The following is a 15,568-nucleotide window of genomic DNA, read 5'->3' on the forward strand; positions in this document are numbered from 1 at the left end:
AATGATCATTCTTTTATATTTAAAATAAATAATAAGTTCAGTGTAATTGACTGAAAAAATCGTTCTACATATCGTCGACAAAAAAAAAAATCATTCTACTTCTACATATCCTGCATCTAGTATTTAGTGTACCATCAGTCGTACTTTCCGTTGTGCTGCTGATCCCATTCATTCTGTTACTTTGGACTTCGGAAGAATGTATAGATTGTTTAGTGGACTTTTTTTTGTCGTCCGTTTAAATTGTTTAGTGGACTTATTGTCCGATATATCAAATGATTATAATTTGTAGGCTTTTCACTCTTTTCTAGTTTCTCAAAAAGAATTATAAAGCCCATCATAAAATTATGAACCACAAAAGAGGAAACATTCAACTATCCAGGACTTTTTTTTAACAGCTTAAATTTATTAATCGGATAATAAACAGATTCACAAATACATACATAATAATAAAAAACAACAATCACATAAATAAAAAGGATAAGAACAACATTCAATTCCAGTTCTTGCAATTCTTGATTCTTTGTCGCATTACGAACACAAATTATCTTTGTGTATTACATTGGCCTTGTTCCAGTTTAGATTTATATGTTCAGAATCCAATTTATTGATTCAACCATAAGAAATAAAAATTGACATGACCAATTGTTAACGATTATATGGATATCGCGATACAACAAAGAAAGTACATCTTCTATGTGTTGCTTTCTTCTCCAATGTTTTAGCGAAATATTTTGATACCAAATATACTATACCAAAATATAAATTATGAATATCTTGGACAACACCATACTGCTTCTTTCGGTCTTTAGATCTTCTTCCGCTTCTTGAGTCCACGGCGGTTTTTCCGGTGGACGTTGTTTCCAGGGCAAATTTAATAAAAAAATTTGAAACATCGGAAAGCGATCATATATTGATGATAACCACCTGAAACCTACGTTGCACAGAAGCTTCATCGGATGTCCGCTTCCCGGCTTCGGAACCGGAATCAGAATCTTGTGAAAATTTACGGAATTTTGCTTCCTAAACGCTTCTAAAATATTTTCTTTAAAAACACGTTGGAAGCTTACGATTCCGTTTTAGAATAACGATTCCATTAATTCTTTAAAAAAACATAATGTCTTATATCAATAAAAATATAAAATTATAGTTTTAATTTATATAAAATTCAAATTTTAGTAGTATTGAATTGAAAGAATAGAAATATACAAATATTAAATTAATACTATAAATTATCTTTATTCATTGATATTTTTATTAAAGATAAATCATATATTCAAATATATTATGTCAATTAATTAAAAATAATTAAAAATAATTAATATAATAATTTATTTTAAATTTAATTTATGTTTATTAATACAGTTTTAATATGAAATCATTTCAAAAGTTATTATAAATGAATAAATGCTTTATTTTAAATTTAAATCATATAATTTTTAGTTCTAAATTTAAAAAATATTCTTATATATGTGTATATATATATGTATGTATATATATATGGATACGCTTTCAATACGTATTTACTTCCTAATTTTGTTTTAAAAAAATGCTTATGCGCTTCCATACGCTTCCGCTTCCGCTTTCACTTACATGCTTCCGTTTCCATGTAACTAACACAAAAATAACAATATGTGTTAGATCTGACAAGGACTCAACAAAAAATGCTGGAGAAAATTCAGTGTTATATTTGGAAACTACACAAGGACAGATGAATGAGTAAATATTATAGAAACACAGATCCATTTTTTTATTTTGGTACTACATTCCCGACCACGTTGTGAAATCTTTTTAGGTTAGAAGCCTAGAAATTTTTTGGGAAATCTGTTTTTTTAGAGCAAAAAAATGGTAATTATGTCCCTTTAGACTAAATTATACTACTTTATGTCCTATTAGACTATTTTTTTTCCAAAATGGCAGTAATGCCCTTAAAATTGTAATTTTTTTTAAAAGATATATATTGAGTTCGACAAGGGGGATCGATCGATCCCACTTTACAAGTTATAGTGGATCGATCGATCCCGATCATTATTCAGAACAAAAAAAACGCGAAATATATACTGATCGACCTGGTCCATTTCACTCGATCGGCGAAGGTCGATTTACACAGATCGACCGATCTGTAAGAATAGATCGATCGATCCCGTGCCGAGGAAAGAATCCCAAATCGATTTTTTTGGTTTTGTATGATTATATCCGGATTGAATCCCACTTGATTTGAACCGACCAAGCATGATCTCAACTCTTTAAACTCGATTTCTCTGGGATGAAAGTGAATATTCTCAAATATTCTCAAATATTTGAATTTCTAAAAATAGGAATTTGAATTTCTAAAAATAGGACACGCCTCTTCAAGAATGTTCCATCGACAACAACCAGTAGCACCCCTTTGAATTTGAATTTTGTTCCTTTTTCGTTTTTTTTTTTAAAATCGATTTTTAAAAAAAATATAAAAGTGAATATTCTCAAATATTTTGTTTCCATATTTTTAGGAACTGATTTCTTATCCGTAGAATACAACTAATATGTAGAAATCAGTTTCTACAGTTTTTTAGAATTATAGTAATGTTTAGAATTTGATTTCTACATGTTTTAGATTTATAGTAAATCTGTAGAAGTCAGTTTCTACATGTTTTAGAATTAGATTAATGTGTAGATTTTGATTTCTAAGAATTTTAGAATGGTAGGTTAAGCGCGGAATGTGTATTCTACATATTTGTAGAATACTCCTATTTACGTAGATCACGTATTCTAAACATTGTAGATTAAATGAAAAAAGTAGATTTCGTTTTCTACTTCGTAGAATGTCATTTCTACTTCGTAGAATGCCATTTCTACTTTTTTTAGAACATAATCTAAAATTTATAATTTTAACCTTTTTATAACTGGAAAATATACCATCAAGTTCATATAGTTATTTTAACAAATGTTACTATTTTTCTAATTTTTTTTTGTTTGTAAAACTATTCATTAAAATTATTTTCATAAATATTAAAGGGTATTATAGAAAAATATGACACAAAATATAGATTAGTCTAAAGAGACATAGTTGCTAGTTTTTTGTTCTAAAAAACAATTTTCCCAAATTTTTTTAGGTTGACTTTTGTATACAGGGCCGTGCCCGACTTTTTTTAGGTTAGAAGCCTAAAATTTTTTTTTTAAAAAAATAATAATACAAAAATGGTGCTAAGCTATCTCAAACTCATGACCTGATCAGCTATATCAGCTTATTCAAGCACCGAACCAATGATAACTTTACGGAAATTGGCCCTAAAATAATAATTAGCCTAATTGGCCTGGAAGCCACTGTTTGATCTGCTTCGTATCAAGCACTATCATGTTTGTATGATTTGATATAAAATTTAACATTGTTTTCGGTTTGCAGGTTATCCGTTGTTCTATCAATGCTATCTGCTAAGTAAGGAAATACCATGGTTGAATATGGTTGATCTGCTTCGTATCAAACACGACTCTCTTTGTATGATTTTTTTTTTTATTTTTGGGTCAAATACCCTGTTTGTATGATTTGATATAAAATTTAACATTGTTTTTAGGTTATCCCTTGTTCTATCAATGCTATCTGCTAAGTAAAGAAATACTAAAATCTTCTTTTTAGTAAATTTGTGAACATGGTTGGTTAGATTCTTGTTGAAAGACGGTCATGTTTTTTTATCTAATCGACATGACCAATTAAATTAGTCATGTTTTATAGTTAATGAAAACATATTGCAATACACAGTTAACAAGCATCCCTCGCGGCAAAACTATTATGCCTCGTGGATTTCCCTGTAGGCCCACTGGTAGATGGACCCTACCATGTAATCTCACAATCTGGGCCGTCTATTTCTGTGAAGGTTACAATTACAGTTCACGTTTGGTCCCCTACCGCCACCGGTTTCTTCGTTGTATCAATCATCATGCCTTTTGTTTTAGGAAATCATTTTTGTGAATTTTTTTTTTTTTAACGTCAAAAACCCATTCTATTACTCAAATTTGAAGTGGCCTAGATAACCAAATCGGAATAAAACAACCAATAAAATGTAATTCTCTATGGAATGATCTAACAGTCTTAACTAAAAAATCTGAAATCTGCTTAAGCGCTCGTGGAATAGAACAACCAATAAAATGTAACTCTCCATCGCAAAATTTGGCCAAGTATGAGGTTCCTTTATCATTGCAATCAGCTCCTTACAGTCTGTCCCAAAACTTTCGCATGGTGAATGTTGAAGCATGTTCTCCATTGCCCACCACAGTGCTTCTACTTCTGAATACAAGGCTAATTCGCGTCGAGTGAAGTTTCTTATTCCCATAAGTTGAATGTTCCCACCACTGTCCATCCAGACCCATCCACAACCGCTAAAGTGAGCAGAAGTTGTCAAAAACCTATCTAACAAGCAAATATTACCCAAACTTATGGTTTGGGGTTCCTCAGTATTGTTATCTTGTACCACTGGTTGTACCACTTCTTTTGCATCAAACTATGCTTTGCATTCACTTTCTACATGTCGAACTAGATCTAAAGGATCTCTGTCTATCCCCCTTAAGAGTTTGTCATTCCTAGCTTTCCAAATATACCAGACTATCCAGGGATAAAGATCTCTGTCTTTGGCTCGAAAATGCTGCTTTTCCTCCAGAATAGGTAATCCACATTTGTGTAGACGTGGTACTCGAAATATATCTGGGCTTGTTGGAGTCGATGATAAGGACCAAACTTGTAGCGCTGGCGGACATTCGAAAATGACAAGGGTTACAGATTCTTCTAGTTCTCCACATCTTGGGCAGTAGTTATCACACCTCATAGTACGTCTTGCTAAGTTTCTCGTTACTGCCACATGACCAGTTAACAATTGCCATATAAGATGACATATCTTCTTAGGCGTCTTTAACTTCCAAGCAAAGGCTTGGAGCTTCTTGATGCTCGGCTCCAATACTTCCTTTTCATCATGTGTCTTTAATAAATTCTAAGCCACTCAATATCCAGATTCAACCGTGTATTGGCCATTCCTTGTGTAGTTCCAGCAGAATGTATCACGACGATGAGCTGAGCGTATGGCCAAACTCCTTATGAGTGGTATGTCATCAAGATTGACATAGTTCTCCAAAAGATCAACATCCCAATCCTTCGATACCTGGTTAATGAGATCACTAACTCTCATATTAGAATGCATAACTAGCGCTACATGGATAGCTGGTCTCGCATGGGTCGTTGGAATCCATGGATCCTCTCACACCTTGACTTCATAACCTGAATGTATCTTCTGTCTGATTCCCAGTAATAACAACTTTCTTGCAGCAGAGGTGCTAGACTACACATAGGATGAGCTACTAGCAGAGTTTACTCTTAGTGACGAACTAAATCTATAGTATCTTCTCTTCAAGACCCGGACAACCAAAGAATCAGGAAATTGAACAAACCTCTATAACTGTTTTGCCAATAGTACCAGATTGAACTCATGGATCATACGGAAACCAATCTCACCCTCCTCTCTTTGCAAACATACTTTTTCTCATTTCGCCCAGTGTATTCCTCTTTTTGGTGGATTCGAACTCCACCAGAATTGAGCAATGACACTTAATGGATATTGGGACTAGTTTTATTTTACTACAAAGTATGAAACATTCCAATAAAGTGATTTTATAGACCACTCACACTAAATCGGTAAATCCATGAAAATACATATTGTCTGTTACAAAGTGAAACGTACTCATTTTTAATTGCAAGCAATATTTTATTTTTGGTAAAACTGATATCTTATGTAGATGTTCCAAAACTTAAAGAAAACACTGCATACTAGTTTTCTTTGCAATTCCTTACCTAACGGAACAAAATAACAGTTGACAAAAAGACCTAATCCTAATCTAAGAACATGATTAATGGGAGTTTTTAGAGTGAGGTTCTTAGCGGAATATAAGAAACCGTCTCTTAAATTTTAACTAAAAAAGTTAAGAACCGGCTCTTAGTTTTTTTAGTTAAAAGTTAAGAGGCGGTTTGTTATATTCTACTAAGAACCTTACCCTAATAACCCTCAATTAATCATGCTCTAAGTTATGCCTTTCAAGCTCCACATACTTGCTGATTAGCTTCAATATATTTGACTTTGTATAGTATAAACCACAAATGTTTTCTCTTATAACTTTTTCTTTTTAGAGAACTCGATATCGCTGTAGTATGAGATATGCATGCATGTCTTCCTTGATTTCCTTTCAAGTTCGAAAGATTTTCTGTTTTCAAAGGCAAAATAACGCATAACCAAATAAGTGAATAACCTAGCTTCATACACAACAATATCATTTGTTTTATTAAGTCTATATATGTTCTGTTTGTGTTCCGTTTCCCCCACTATGTTATCAGCCCCAATCGTTGATATGATATGGTTCATCTGCAATATAAATATATTATAAAACAAGTCAGTTTTGCAGGCATCTGTAATATTATAAAACATACCTATTTCTTTTTTTTCATTTTAAAAAGCTTCAAAATTCGATTGCAAATATGTGGTGAATCATGTGCATTTGCCATCTTCACACATTCCAAAAGCCAGCCTGAAGTGTATGCATCACACTCGTGAACTGTATAAAAGTAACTTTTGCAAGTAACTTATATGTGTAACTTTTATACAAGTAGTTTTGCAATAGACGGTTCAAAACTGTTGAAGATGGTATATGAATCATTAAAAACGTGGAATAAATGAGGATATATAAATATATTAAACTTCTTACATTTCTAAAATGCCTTTACAAACAATACAGTTATGTATAAGCCAGCATAGAATACTCGAAAACAATATATTTTTTTTCTACAACTGTGATATATTGCTCATATAGATTTCTTTAAACAGTTTTTAATTGTTTGCGTCGTTTTAGATTCTTTGTATTGACGAAAAAGTATACGTCATATATTGTAACCAAGACAATACACCAGTCTTGAAGGTAGAATCGGTTTCTTGTCTTCGCTTGTTTGTTTGGAGGGCCATCACATTCTCAAGCCAAACTTGGAACATACCAGTATACCAATTACCACATAAGCAAGATGCAACTCACTGCTTAAGATCTCATCAAAAACTTTTGGCGGTGATAGGCTACATTTAAACGGCAAAATATAGAACTGAAACAATTAAATGTCAGTTTAAGAAGGGAAGGTGGTAATTTCTTTTTTTTTTTCTGGTAAGAGTTGGAAAGAAGTTGATACTGCTGGCCGAATGATTTGGTGAGCTGCCTCCTCTTCCTGTCTTTATATGTCAACAACATAATCACTTATGAAAGCTTATTGTCTTGGTAATATCCTCCCACTTCGGCTTTTGCTTTACAGCCGTCATAGTATTTTCTAAGATAGTTTTCATTTAAAACTAGATAACGCCAAGTGGCAAGTGACAACGTATTCCCATATTAAATAGATAAAAACAAATTTTGCATTTACTAACATTCAATGATATACAGATGAAGATAAACACAATAAATGATTCCTGAAATTGACCGGTAACATATTAATGTCAACAACCAGAAGACAAAATTAATAGTTAGAATCTTTGTATGATAAAGAGAAATCGACGAGAAAGATATTAGAAAATATTTTATCCGAAAAATAAGATTTTCCAAAGTGTTCAAGGCTATTCCAATCATTTAGCAAGAAAAAAGATTAAATATTTTATGATATAAAAAAACAAATTTCAGGGTCTGAATAAGTAACGTATGGAACAACCGCAATACGGTTTTAATAAAAAAAATATAAATATATAAATACAAGTAGAAATTTTTGTTATTATTTACGACAGTGCAGTTCTTTCGTAGCCATTCGAATCTTAATTTTCAATGGTTCGTATCGTACCGTGTTTGGAGTTTGTTAAGCTCATATGCTGGAGACACTAATTAACAAACATAATTTGATCATCAAATAAGATGAAACTAAAGGAGTTGTCAGTCAATTACTTATTTTATAATAATGATAATATGGAAATATAATGTTATTTATACTGAATATATAACGTTTTTCTTAAGAAAACAAATGAAAAAAAGGAAAACAAATGAAGAACTACTTTTCGTTTTCTATTTGATAGCGTGAAAAGTATTTTTCTTAAACTATAATAAATGAAAAAATAGTGTACTATATTCCGTATTAGTATTTTCAAATTTAGAAAAATCCGTATCAGTATCTCTGTATAACTTTTTTTTTTGGGTTGAAATTCTCTGTATAACTATAAATTCTATAATCGCAAATATCTAGCTGTCTCTAAACAACCAGATATTTAAGGATTAGATCAACTGATCAAACTATTTATTATCTAATAATGAAATACTAGGATAGGATAAAGTGAGTTTATTTGTATATATTATCGACAATTTTTTATATATATTTTGATCATTTTATACATATACAATGTTTTTTTATTGTTATTATATAATTGTGAAACTAAACTATAATTAATATATCATGGGTTGATTGGACTAGACATCTTATATATTAAAATAGAAATCACAACCTTGATTCATGTGTGATTTTTTAAAAAAATAGACTTTCGCTAGAAATTATTTATCATTCATTTATTACTAATAATATGAATTAATAATATATCATTCCTAATATAACAGCGACTCCTAAAAACCCGGATTGATTAACAAACTCACTTTGATTCATGTATTATATTTTTATTTGTATCATCATTTAAATGTTTTATTAAATGTATTTCCTAAATGCTAATATATAATCTTTTAACTACTTAAATCATAATATAATTTGATATCTTTTAATTTAAAATATAAATATATATATGTTTAATTTTTTTAATAAATGTGTTGAAAAATATTATAACAATATCTTAATTATCAAAAATTGTATATAAATATTTTCACTAATTTTGTAATTAGTAATGAAATTAATGTTATTATACATATACATATATATATATATACTGAGTTATCTTTTATAAACATTATATTTAATTAATTTTACTATTTTATAGTTATATCTATCATTTTAAAATAAAACATTGTATTTAACTAAATATGATAAAATTATTTTAAACTGATAAATTAATATATTTTATTTTTATAAACATTAAAAATTTATGCTAGAAATATAATATGTTAGTAGAACGGGTTAACATTAGTAAATTAGATAATTCATGTATAAAATTAACTTATCTTAAACTTATATATATATATATATATAGTTATTATCTTAAATGAATACACATAATAAAATATTGATAAATGAAACCTAGCGCTTTGAATTACGGATCATGATCATAATAATTGAATAATAAATAAAATTAAAATATATATAATAAAAAATACCAAATATATGTGATAATTTGAAATAATCAATTAACTTACGGCATGAAAACTATCAAATTGTTATATTTAAAATAATTATATATAAACATTTTAATATATAAGTAACTTAAAAAAATATATTTTAATTATGTAAAATATATATAAACATGAAAATTAATATCCGCACGGTTGTGCGAGTCCAAATCTAGTTAAACAGATTATAACACAAAAACTTTATTTTTTTCACCGAACACATTTTTGAAAAAAAATGAACAATATTGTTTTCACAATTGAATTATTTTGACATTTATCTTCGATATGGTTTTGAAAGGTTTCATATTAACCATCGAATTGATGCATGTCATTTTAATGCTTTTAGCCGTATGCTTACGGAAAACTTACATTTTTGTAATTTAAAGTTGTTACAAAATTTAGAATATAACATATAAGGAAAAATCTAACATATAAGGTTTCCTCATTTTTGTAATTTAAAGTCGTTTAAAAAAATTAAAATATAACATATAAGAAAAAATTTAATTTTTTATTATATGGTTAATGTGATTTTTTTAATAATATAAAAGTTAAAAAAAAATGAAGAATGATGCAAAAATTATTATCAAATCTTTATTATTCATAGTCATTAATTGCCATATATATGTTAATCATATTAGGTAATTTCGTAGCTTTTATTTAAAGGAATAATACACGCTTCTTATATTTTGAATTAATATAATCTTCGCTAGTAATTAGATTAGACCAACATTATTTTCAATTGATTTTTAAGTCAGCACGTAAGCTAAATTGTCCTCTTAATTAGGTGACAACTAAGCAAAATCTCTTTTTAATTAATATAAATTTAAGATTATAATTTTTTAAATGATATTCAATTAATAAATGAGATGACGGCTGAGATCCCACCACTTTGACATTGAAAACGTCTAATTAGAAACAAAAATAAATTTGAAAAAAATAAAACAATAATCATCAAACGGACATGTAATTAAAGTATAGTTTTGAGTAGGCCTCGAACTTTTATCCGAGATCTGGATTCGATCCGAGATTCGATCTGGATCCGATCCGAAAATCCGGATATCCGAAGGGGCCGAATCCGGATCCGGATAGTAAAATGTTAGATCCGTCAAAACTGGATCCGAATCCAAATATCTTGATTTTTAAGTCCGGATATCCGGATCCATAAGATTTATAAATAACTATTTCAAAAATAATAATATCTATATATAAAAACTAACTTTATTTAATATATTTTCATTTTATAATAGTATAGGTAAATTGTATGTAAATTTTGTAATATTATACATAGAAATAATTAAAACATTATATATTTTTTTTAAAAAAATTATTTTTAATATCATATATATATTAATATTATTTATTTATTTATTTTAAAAATCCAAATCTGGATCCGGATAAGGATAGTAAAATTATGGATCCGCCGGATACGTTAAAATTTGCCCGGATATCCGTCGGAGGCCTAGTTTTGAGAACTACGAACTTAACGGATACGTTAAAACAAAAGAGAAAGCAAACAAAGATATAAAAGAGTGAGAAGAAGAGGACAGAGACAAGAGACCGTCAAAACTCATTCCACCACACACGTCCGCCATTACAAAAGCTGTTGCTTCGATTCAATCCCAATAAGTAAAAATAGGGTCAATGGAAGAACCTCACCGGAGTTCCACAGAGGAACTGCATCAGTCGCGTTCCTGCTGCGGCTTGAGGAAGAGGAAGAAGAACAGTAACAGTAACAACCACAAGGAAGAAGAAGAGAAACCGAAGATGCAGACGACGGATCCTTCTCAGCCGCAGAGCCAGCAGATGATGAGCTTCAGCTTCAGCAGTCAGATGTCTAGAGAAGACGAGGAGATGGCTCGTTCTGCTCTCTCTGCTTTTAGGGCTAAAGAGGATGAGATCGAGAAGAGGAAAATGGAGGTTCGTGAACGGGTCAAGACTCAGCTTGGTCGGGTCGAGGAAGAAAACCGACGTCTCGCCAACATCCGCGAGGTTTGTCTGATTCTTGTTTTTTTTCAAAACAGAGCAATGAACCTCTGTTTCTAACTCTAGTACATACTCTGTTTTATTGAGTTAACTAACTCGTAACTGACTTATCATTGGCTGATTAAAATCAAGATCTTATATTTGTAAGCTAATGGGTTTTGCATGTACTCAATTTGTTGAACAAATAACAAGTTTTGTTGATAAATTTGTAAGTTAAAAGCTAAGATTAAACTTGCAAAGCAGCTCTGTGATCTGAACATTAGCTTTTTTTTTCTTCTTGATGGGTTTTTCACAAGTCAAGATTTTGACTTTTTGTGGAAATGATGATTGTTTCAGGAGCTTGAGTCTATGGCAGATCCAATGAGGAAGGAAGTTTCTTGGGTGCGTAAGAAGATCGATAGCGTTAACAAAGAACTCAAACCATTAGGCGCAACCGTTCAAAAGAAGGTACAGTATATATTTTTCAAGAGTAGTTGCTGGTAAAACCTGTCTCATTACTACAAAGTGTTGGTCTTTACCTAACCCAAACTCAAAATTGCAATTACAAAATGCCAAAGTCAATAGGTTTGGGTTGTTATGATGTGTGTGGATGACATGAAACAGGAAAGGGAATATAAAGAGGCATTGGATACATTCAATGAGAAGAATCGTGAGAAAGTTCAGCTGCTCACCAAGCTAATGGAGGTTAGTTTTGAATTCTAGGTTCTAATTTCACTGAATCAGGAGTTGAACATACACTAACCGGTGTTGGTTTGTTCTTCTAAATTTCTCCCTGGGGAGATGGGACAGTTGGTTGGAGAAAGCGAGAAGCTGAGGTTGAAGAAACTTGAGGAGCTTAGCATGGGCGTACAAACCGACTGATTCTCTATCTCAGTGAAGAACTAATTTGGCTTATTTGGGTTATGTTATCTTTGATGTATTTATTTATTTGTCTTTTGTCCAAGTGTTTTAGTTTTCTTAAATGGTTTGTTGGTTGATTTGTAGAACTATGATGGGTGTTTATGTTTTTTTTTTGATTAACCATATTAGGGAAGGTAATGCTGAATACTAAATGGTTTGTAAGTTTGACTAATCCTTTTTCTTGTTCACTTTCAAATATTATTTTATTTATTTCAGTTTTTGGCTTTATTTTAATTTATTTTCCCACCTTAACTATTTGCTTAGTTTTTTCACTTTTTGGAAAAGTAGCCTCTCGCCGACGAGCGTGTGCTTTTGAAATAGAAACGAACTGACTTCCTGTCAAAGTAACGGTGGTCTTGCTTGACTCACAATAGACGCAATAGTAATAATAATAAGTGGGGTTTGTGAACACTTCCCAAATATTGTTTACAAACTCAAATGTTCAACATATTACAATAACATCACTACTTGATCTTTAGTAGAAGTCCCACAACACAGCTAAATAGTAGATAGGATCATTTAATCGTGCTGGAACTATAGAAATATTCGTTCCTACAAACAAAGCAATGTGCTAATTTTAACATTTTACCAATATACGTAGACTGCCAAACTATTTGGTCGAATATGATCTGGAAAGCAAATGCTTTTGTTCTTCTCATTGCATAATAAGTGAGGCTTTCGACGCTTTCAGAGGAGAATACTGGTGAGGTCAAGTGATTTGATTCTATAGGTAGAGAATCCCCTATCTTTCATTGATCCATAAATTGATTTCATGTGCATTTGTTCTTCAAGTTCAAATCCCCAAAGACATAATAAAGTTCTTTAGCAGAAATAACCTCAGATGGCATTTTATTTTGGCGTTTTTAAACACTCATCATTCTTAAATCAAAACACAAATCGAAAAACAAAAATCGAAAAGCCGATAATGTCAAGCAAAAAGTAGAAGAAACCCTCAGAAATATATCGAGGGTGTTGATGAGGACATCACAACAGAAACCATTGAAGTTGAATTCTCAGTACTTGTAGTCCTTCACGTGAAGGCTCTCTGCAGCTCCATCACCAAGCTTAGCATCACCTTTGTACGTTCCGAGTGTGGCTTCAGAGTTAGCCTTGCACCTCACATACAACGCCTCTTGAGCTGCCTTAACATTCTCCTCTTTCCCTGCCCATGTCTTCAAAGTGCTCTGTTGCAACGCACGTCCGAACGAGAAAGACAATGACCATGGCTTCTTGGTCTTCAACTGGTTCATCGCGTTCAAGTTCTTGGTCGCCTCCTCCTCGCTCTGTCCACCAGACAAGAAAACAATGGCTGGAACAGCTGCTGGGACCGTTCTCTGAAGAGCACGGACGGTGTGCTCAGCGATAACCTCTGGCGCAACCTTGGCACTGTCGGATCCAGGTGTGACCATGTTAGGCTTCAACAAAGTTCCCTCAAGCAAAACGTGGTGGTCGCTAAGAGCCTTGTAGCAAGCCGCGAGGACACGCTCGGTGACGGCAGCACACTTGTGGATGTCGTGGGATCCGTCGACAAGGATCTCAGGCTCAACGATTGGTACAAGACCGTTCTCCTGGCAGATGACGGCGTATCTAGCCAACCCGTAAGCGTTCTCGTGGATGGAATGCTCTGATGGCTCGTTCTCGCCGATCTTGAGAACCGCACGCCACTTGGCGAAACGGGCACCAGCTTCGTAGTACTTCTTGCAACGCTCACCGAGACCGTCGAGACCTTGAGTGGTGGTCTCGCCGTTGGTTCCGGCTAGCTCGACGGTACCCTTGTCGACTTTGATACCTGGGAGGACTCCTCCTTCCTTCAAAATATCAACGAAAAGCTTGCCTGCGTACAAAACAAAAACAATAAGAAACCTCACACATAAACAGAGATTAATTGCAAGAGAGATATAGTTGGAGGGCTTAATAGTAATTAGTAAATGTTCACAATCAAGATTACAGAGTTTACTAATTACAATTAAGTCCTTTAACTTTATCTCTTTTACACTAATGAATTGGATTCGTACCATCGGAACTCTTTTGGTAAAGAGTCTCTTCGAAGAGGATGACACCGCTGAGGCAAGGGAGAGCACCGGGGGCGGTGAAGAGAAGCTCACGGAGAGCACGTCTGTTAGTCTCAACGTTCTCGACGTTGATGCTCGCGAGACGCTTTCCGATGGTACCGGTGGACTCATCGGCGGCGAGAATACCTTTTCCAGGTGTGCCGATGTAGGCAGCGTTAGCGATCAGCTCATCTGCCAAACATTCAAAACAGAAAAAAACGCATAAACGATTACGAACGATACAAAACTTCAGATCGCGAATACAGTTGATTAGATCCGATCATTATAGATCAGTATACAGCTTATGAACAGTGAATCGGATCTGAGCTAGTTTTGGTTATCAACAGATTCAATTCAACTCATACAACGAAGCAACTAATCCAGATCTAGAGTGCTAAACACGCGATCACAATCAAAACAACAGATCTAAGGCTTATACGAAAACTACGCTAGTGAATCGAATACGTTTAGCTACGACGGGATAAGCAGATTCGAGTGATGATAGAGTGTAAGAGATCGTTACCGGCGAATTTGCTGGTGAAGGCAGACATGGTTTATGACGGAAAGATCGATAAAAGTTTTTGATAGAGAAGGCACACGAGAGAGATGGAAAAAAGTGGACCAGACTGTTTGGTATTTATAGATGCGGAGGAGAGTCTATTGGTTGGTGAAAAAGTAAAATTTAAGGGTTAGATCTGTGACATGTTCTCCAAGAAAGTTTTTCAGCCGTTGGATCTTACATGGCTAATCTCGGTTTTACCCCTTATTAATTGAATCATAGAGGACTAGCTTGCTGAAGGGTAGTTTTGGTATCTTGTCGTGTTGATTACGGTGAAGCACGACTTCGGCCGCACAGCGGCTCGAACTTCCTCAGGCTCAACCTTCTAGCTAATTATATAATTTAGTTTAAACACATAATTTTTGCATTTAGAAAGTTTTGACTACGAAATTCCATAGAATATTCTAATTTTAAACTACTTTGTTTAGTAGGTTTACAGGAAAATGCGACTTTGATATCTCCGAACGTAGAAAAATGTGATCTGGTGCGTACTGCGACTCTTCAAACCCACGAATCATTAAACTGTCTCAGTATTTTGCTTTCTACCGACAAGACGTAGCGTAATAAAGAAATGTTAAGCTATTTAATGGCGTAATTAAGAAACGGATGTTAGAATATGAAATGCAGTTTTTAAGACGACATTAGGAAATTAAAAGAAACAAAATCTACCAAAGAAAAAGATCTATGCGAATCAGACTAAATATGCTAAGTTCAATTTTATCGGGAGTAAAAAAAGTAGGCTGGATTCGTTGATCAGTGGGTGTTAAAAATCTTT

The 15,568-nt window shown here is 32.7% G+C and overlaps 2 protein-coding genes across 3 annotated transcripts; one reads left to right on the top strand and one right to left on the bottom strand.

Moving 5' to 3' along the window:
• The first annotated feature begins 10,799 nt into the window (after positions 1-10,799).
• On the top strand, positions 10,800-12,371 carry LOC106309613 (probable DNA double-strand break repair Rad50 ATPase). 2 transcript variants are annotated; one of them, XM_013746673.1, is made up of 4 exons: positions 10,800-11,289; positions 11,620-11,730; positions 11,887-11,967; positions 12,064-12,371. In XM_013746673.1, exons 1-4 carry the CDS (start codon positions 10,942-10,944, stop codon positions 12,142-12,144), a joined length of 621 nt encoding a protein of 206 aa, XP_013602127.1. In that variant the 5' UTR covers positions 10,800-10,941; the 3' UTR covers positions 12,145-12,371. The 2 variants fall into 2 exon arrangements, with proteins under 2 accessions (XP_013602127.1, XP_013602128.1); XM_013746674.1 differs by having other exon boundaries at positions 12,073-12,371.
• Positions 12,372-12,999: 628 nt separating this feature from the next.
• LOC106312678 (fructose-bisphosphate aldolase, cytoplasmic isozyme-like) lies at positions 13,000-14,889 on the bottom strand. Its single transcript, XM_013750284.1, has 3 exons — positions 14,758-14,889; positions 14,199-14,426; positions 13,000-14,017 (listed from the first exon to the last, which is right to left on the bottom strand). The coding sequence occupies exons 1-3, from the start codon at positions 14,783-14,785 to the stop codon at positions 13,197-13,199; spliced, it is 1,077 nt and encodes a 358-aa protein (XP_013605738.1). The 5' UTR covers positions 14,786-14,889; the 3' UTR covers positions 13,000-13,196.
• Between the last annotated feature and the right edge of the window lie 679 nt (positions 14,890-15,568).

This window comes from Brassica oleracea, chromosome C8, assembly GCF_000695525.1.
Source record: "Brassica oleracea var. oleracea cultivar TO1000 chromosome C8, BOL, whole genome shotgun sequence".
In the NCBI taxonomy this organism is placed as follows: domain Eukaryota; kingdom Viridiplantae; phylum Streptophyta; class Magnoliopsida; order Brassicales; family Brassicaceae; genus Brassica; species Brassica oleracea.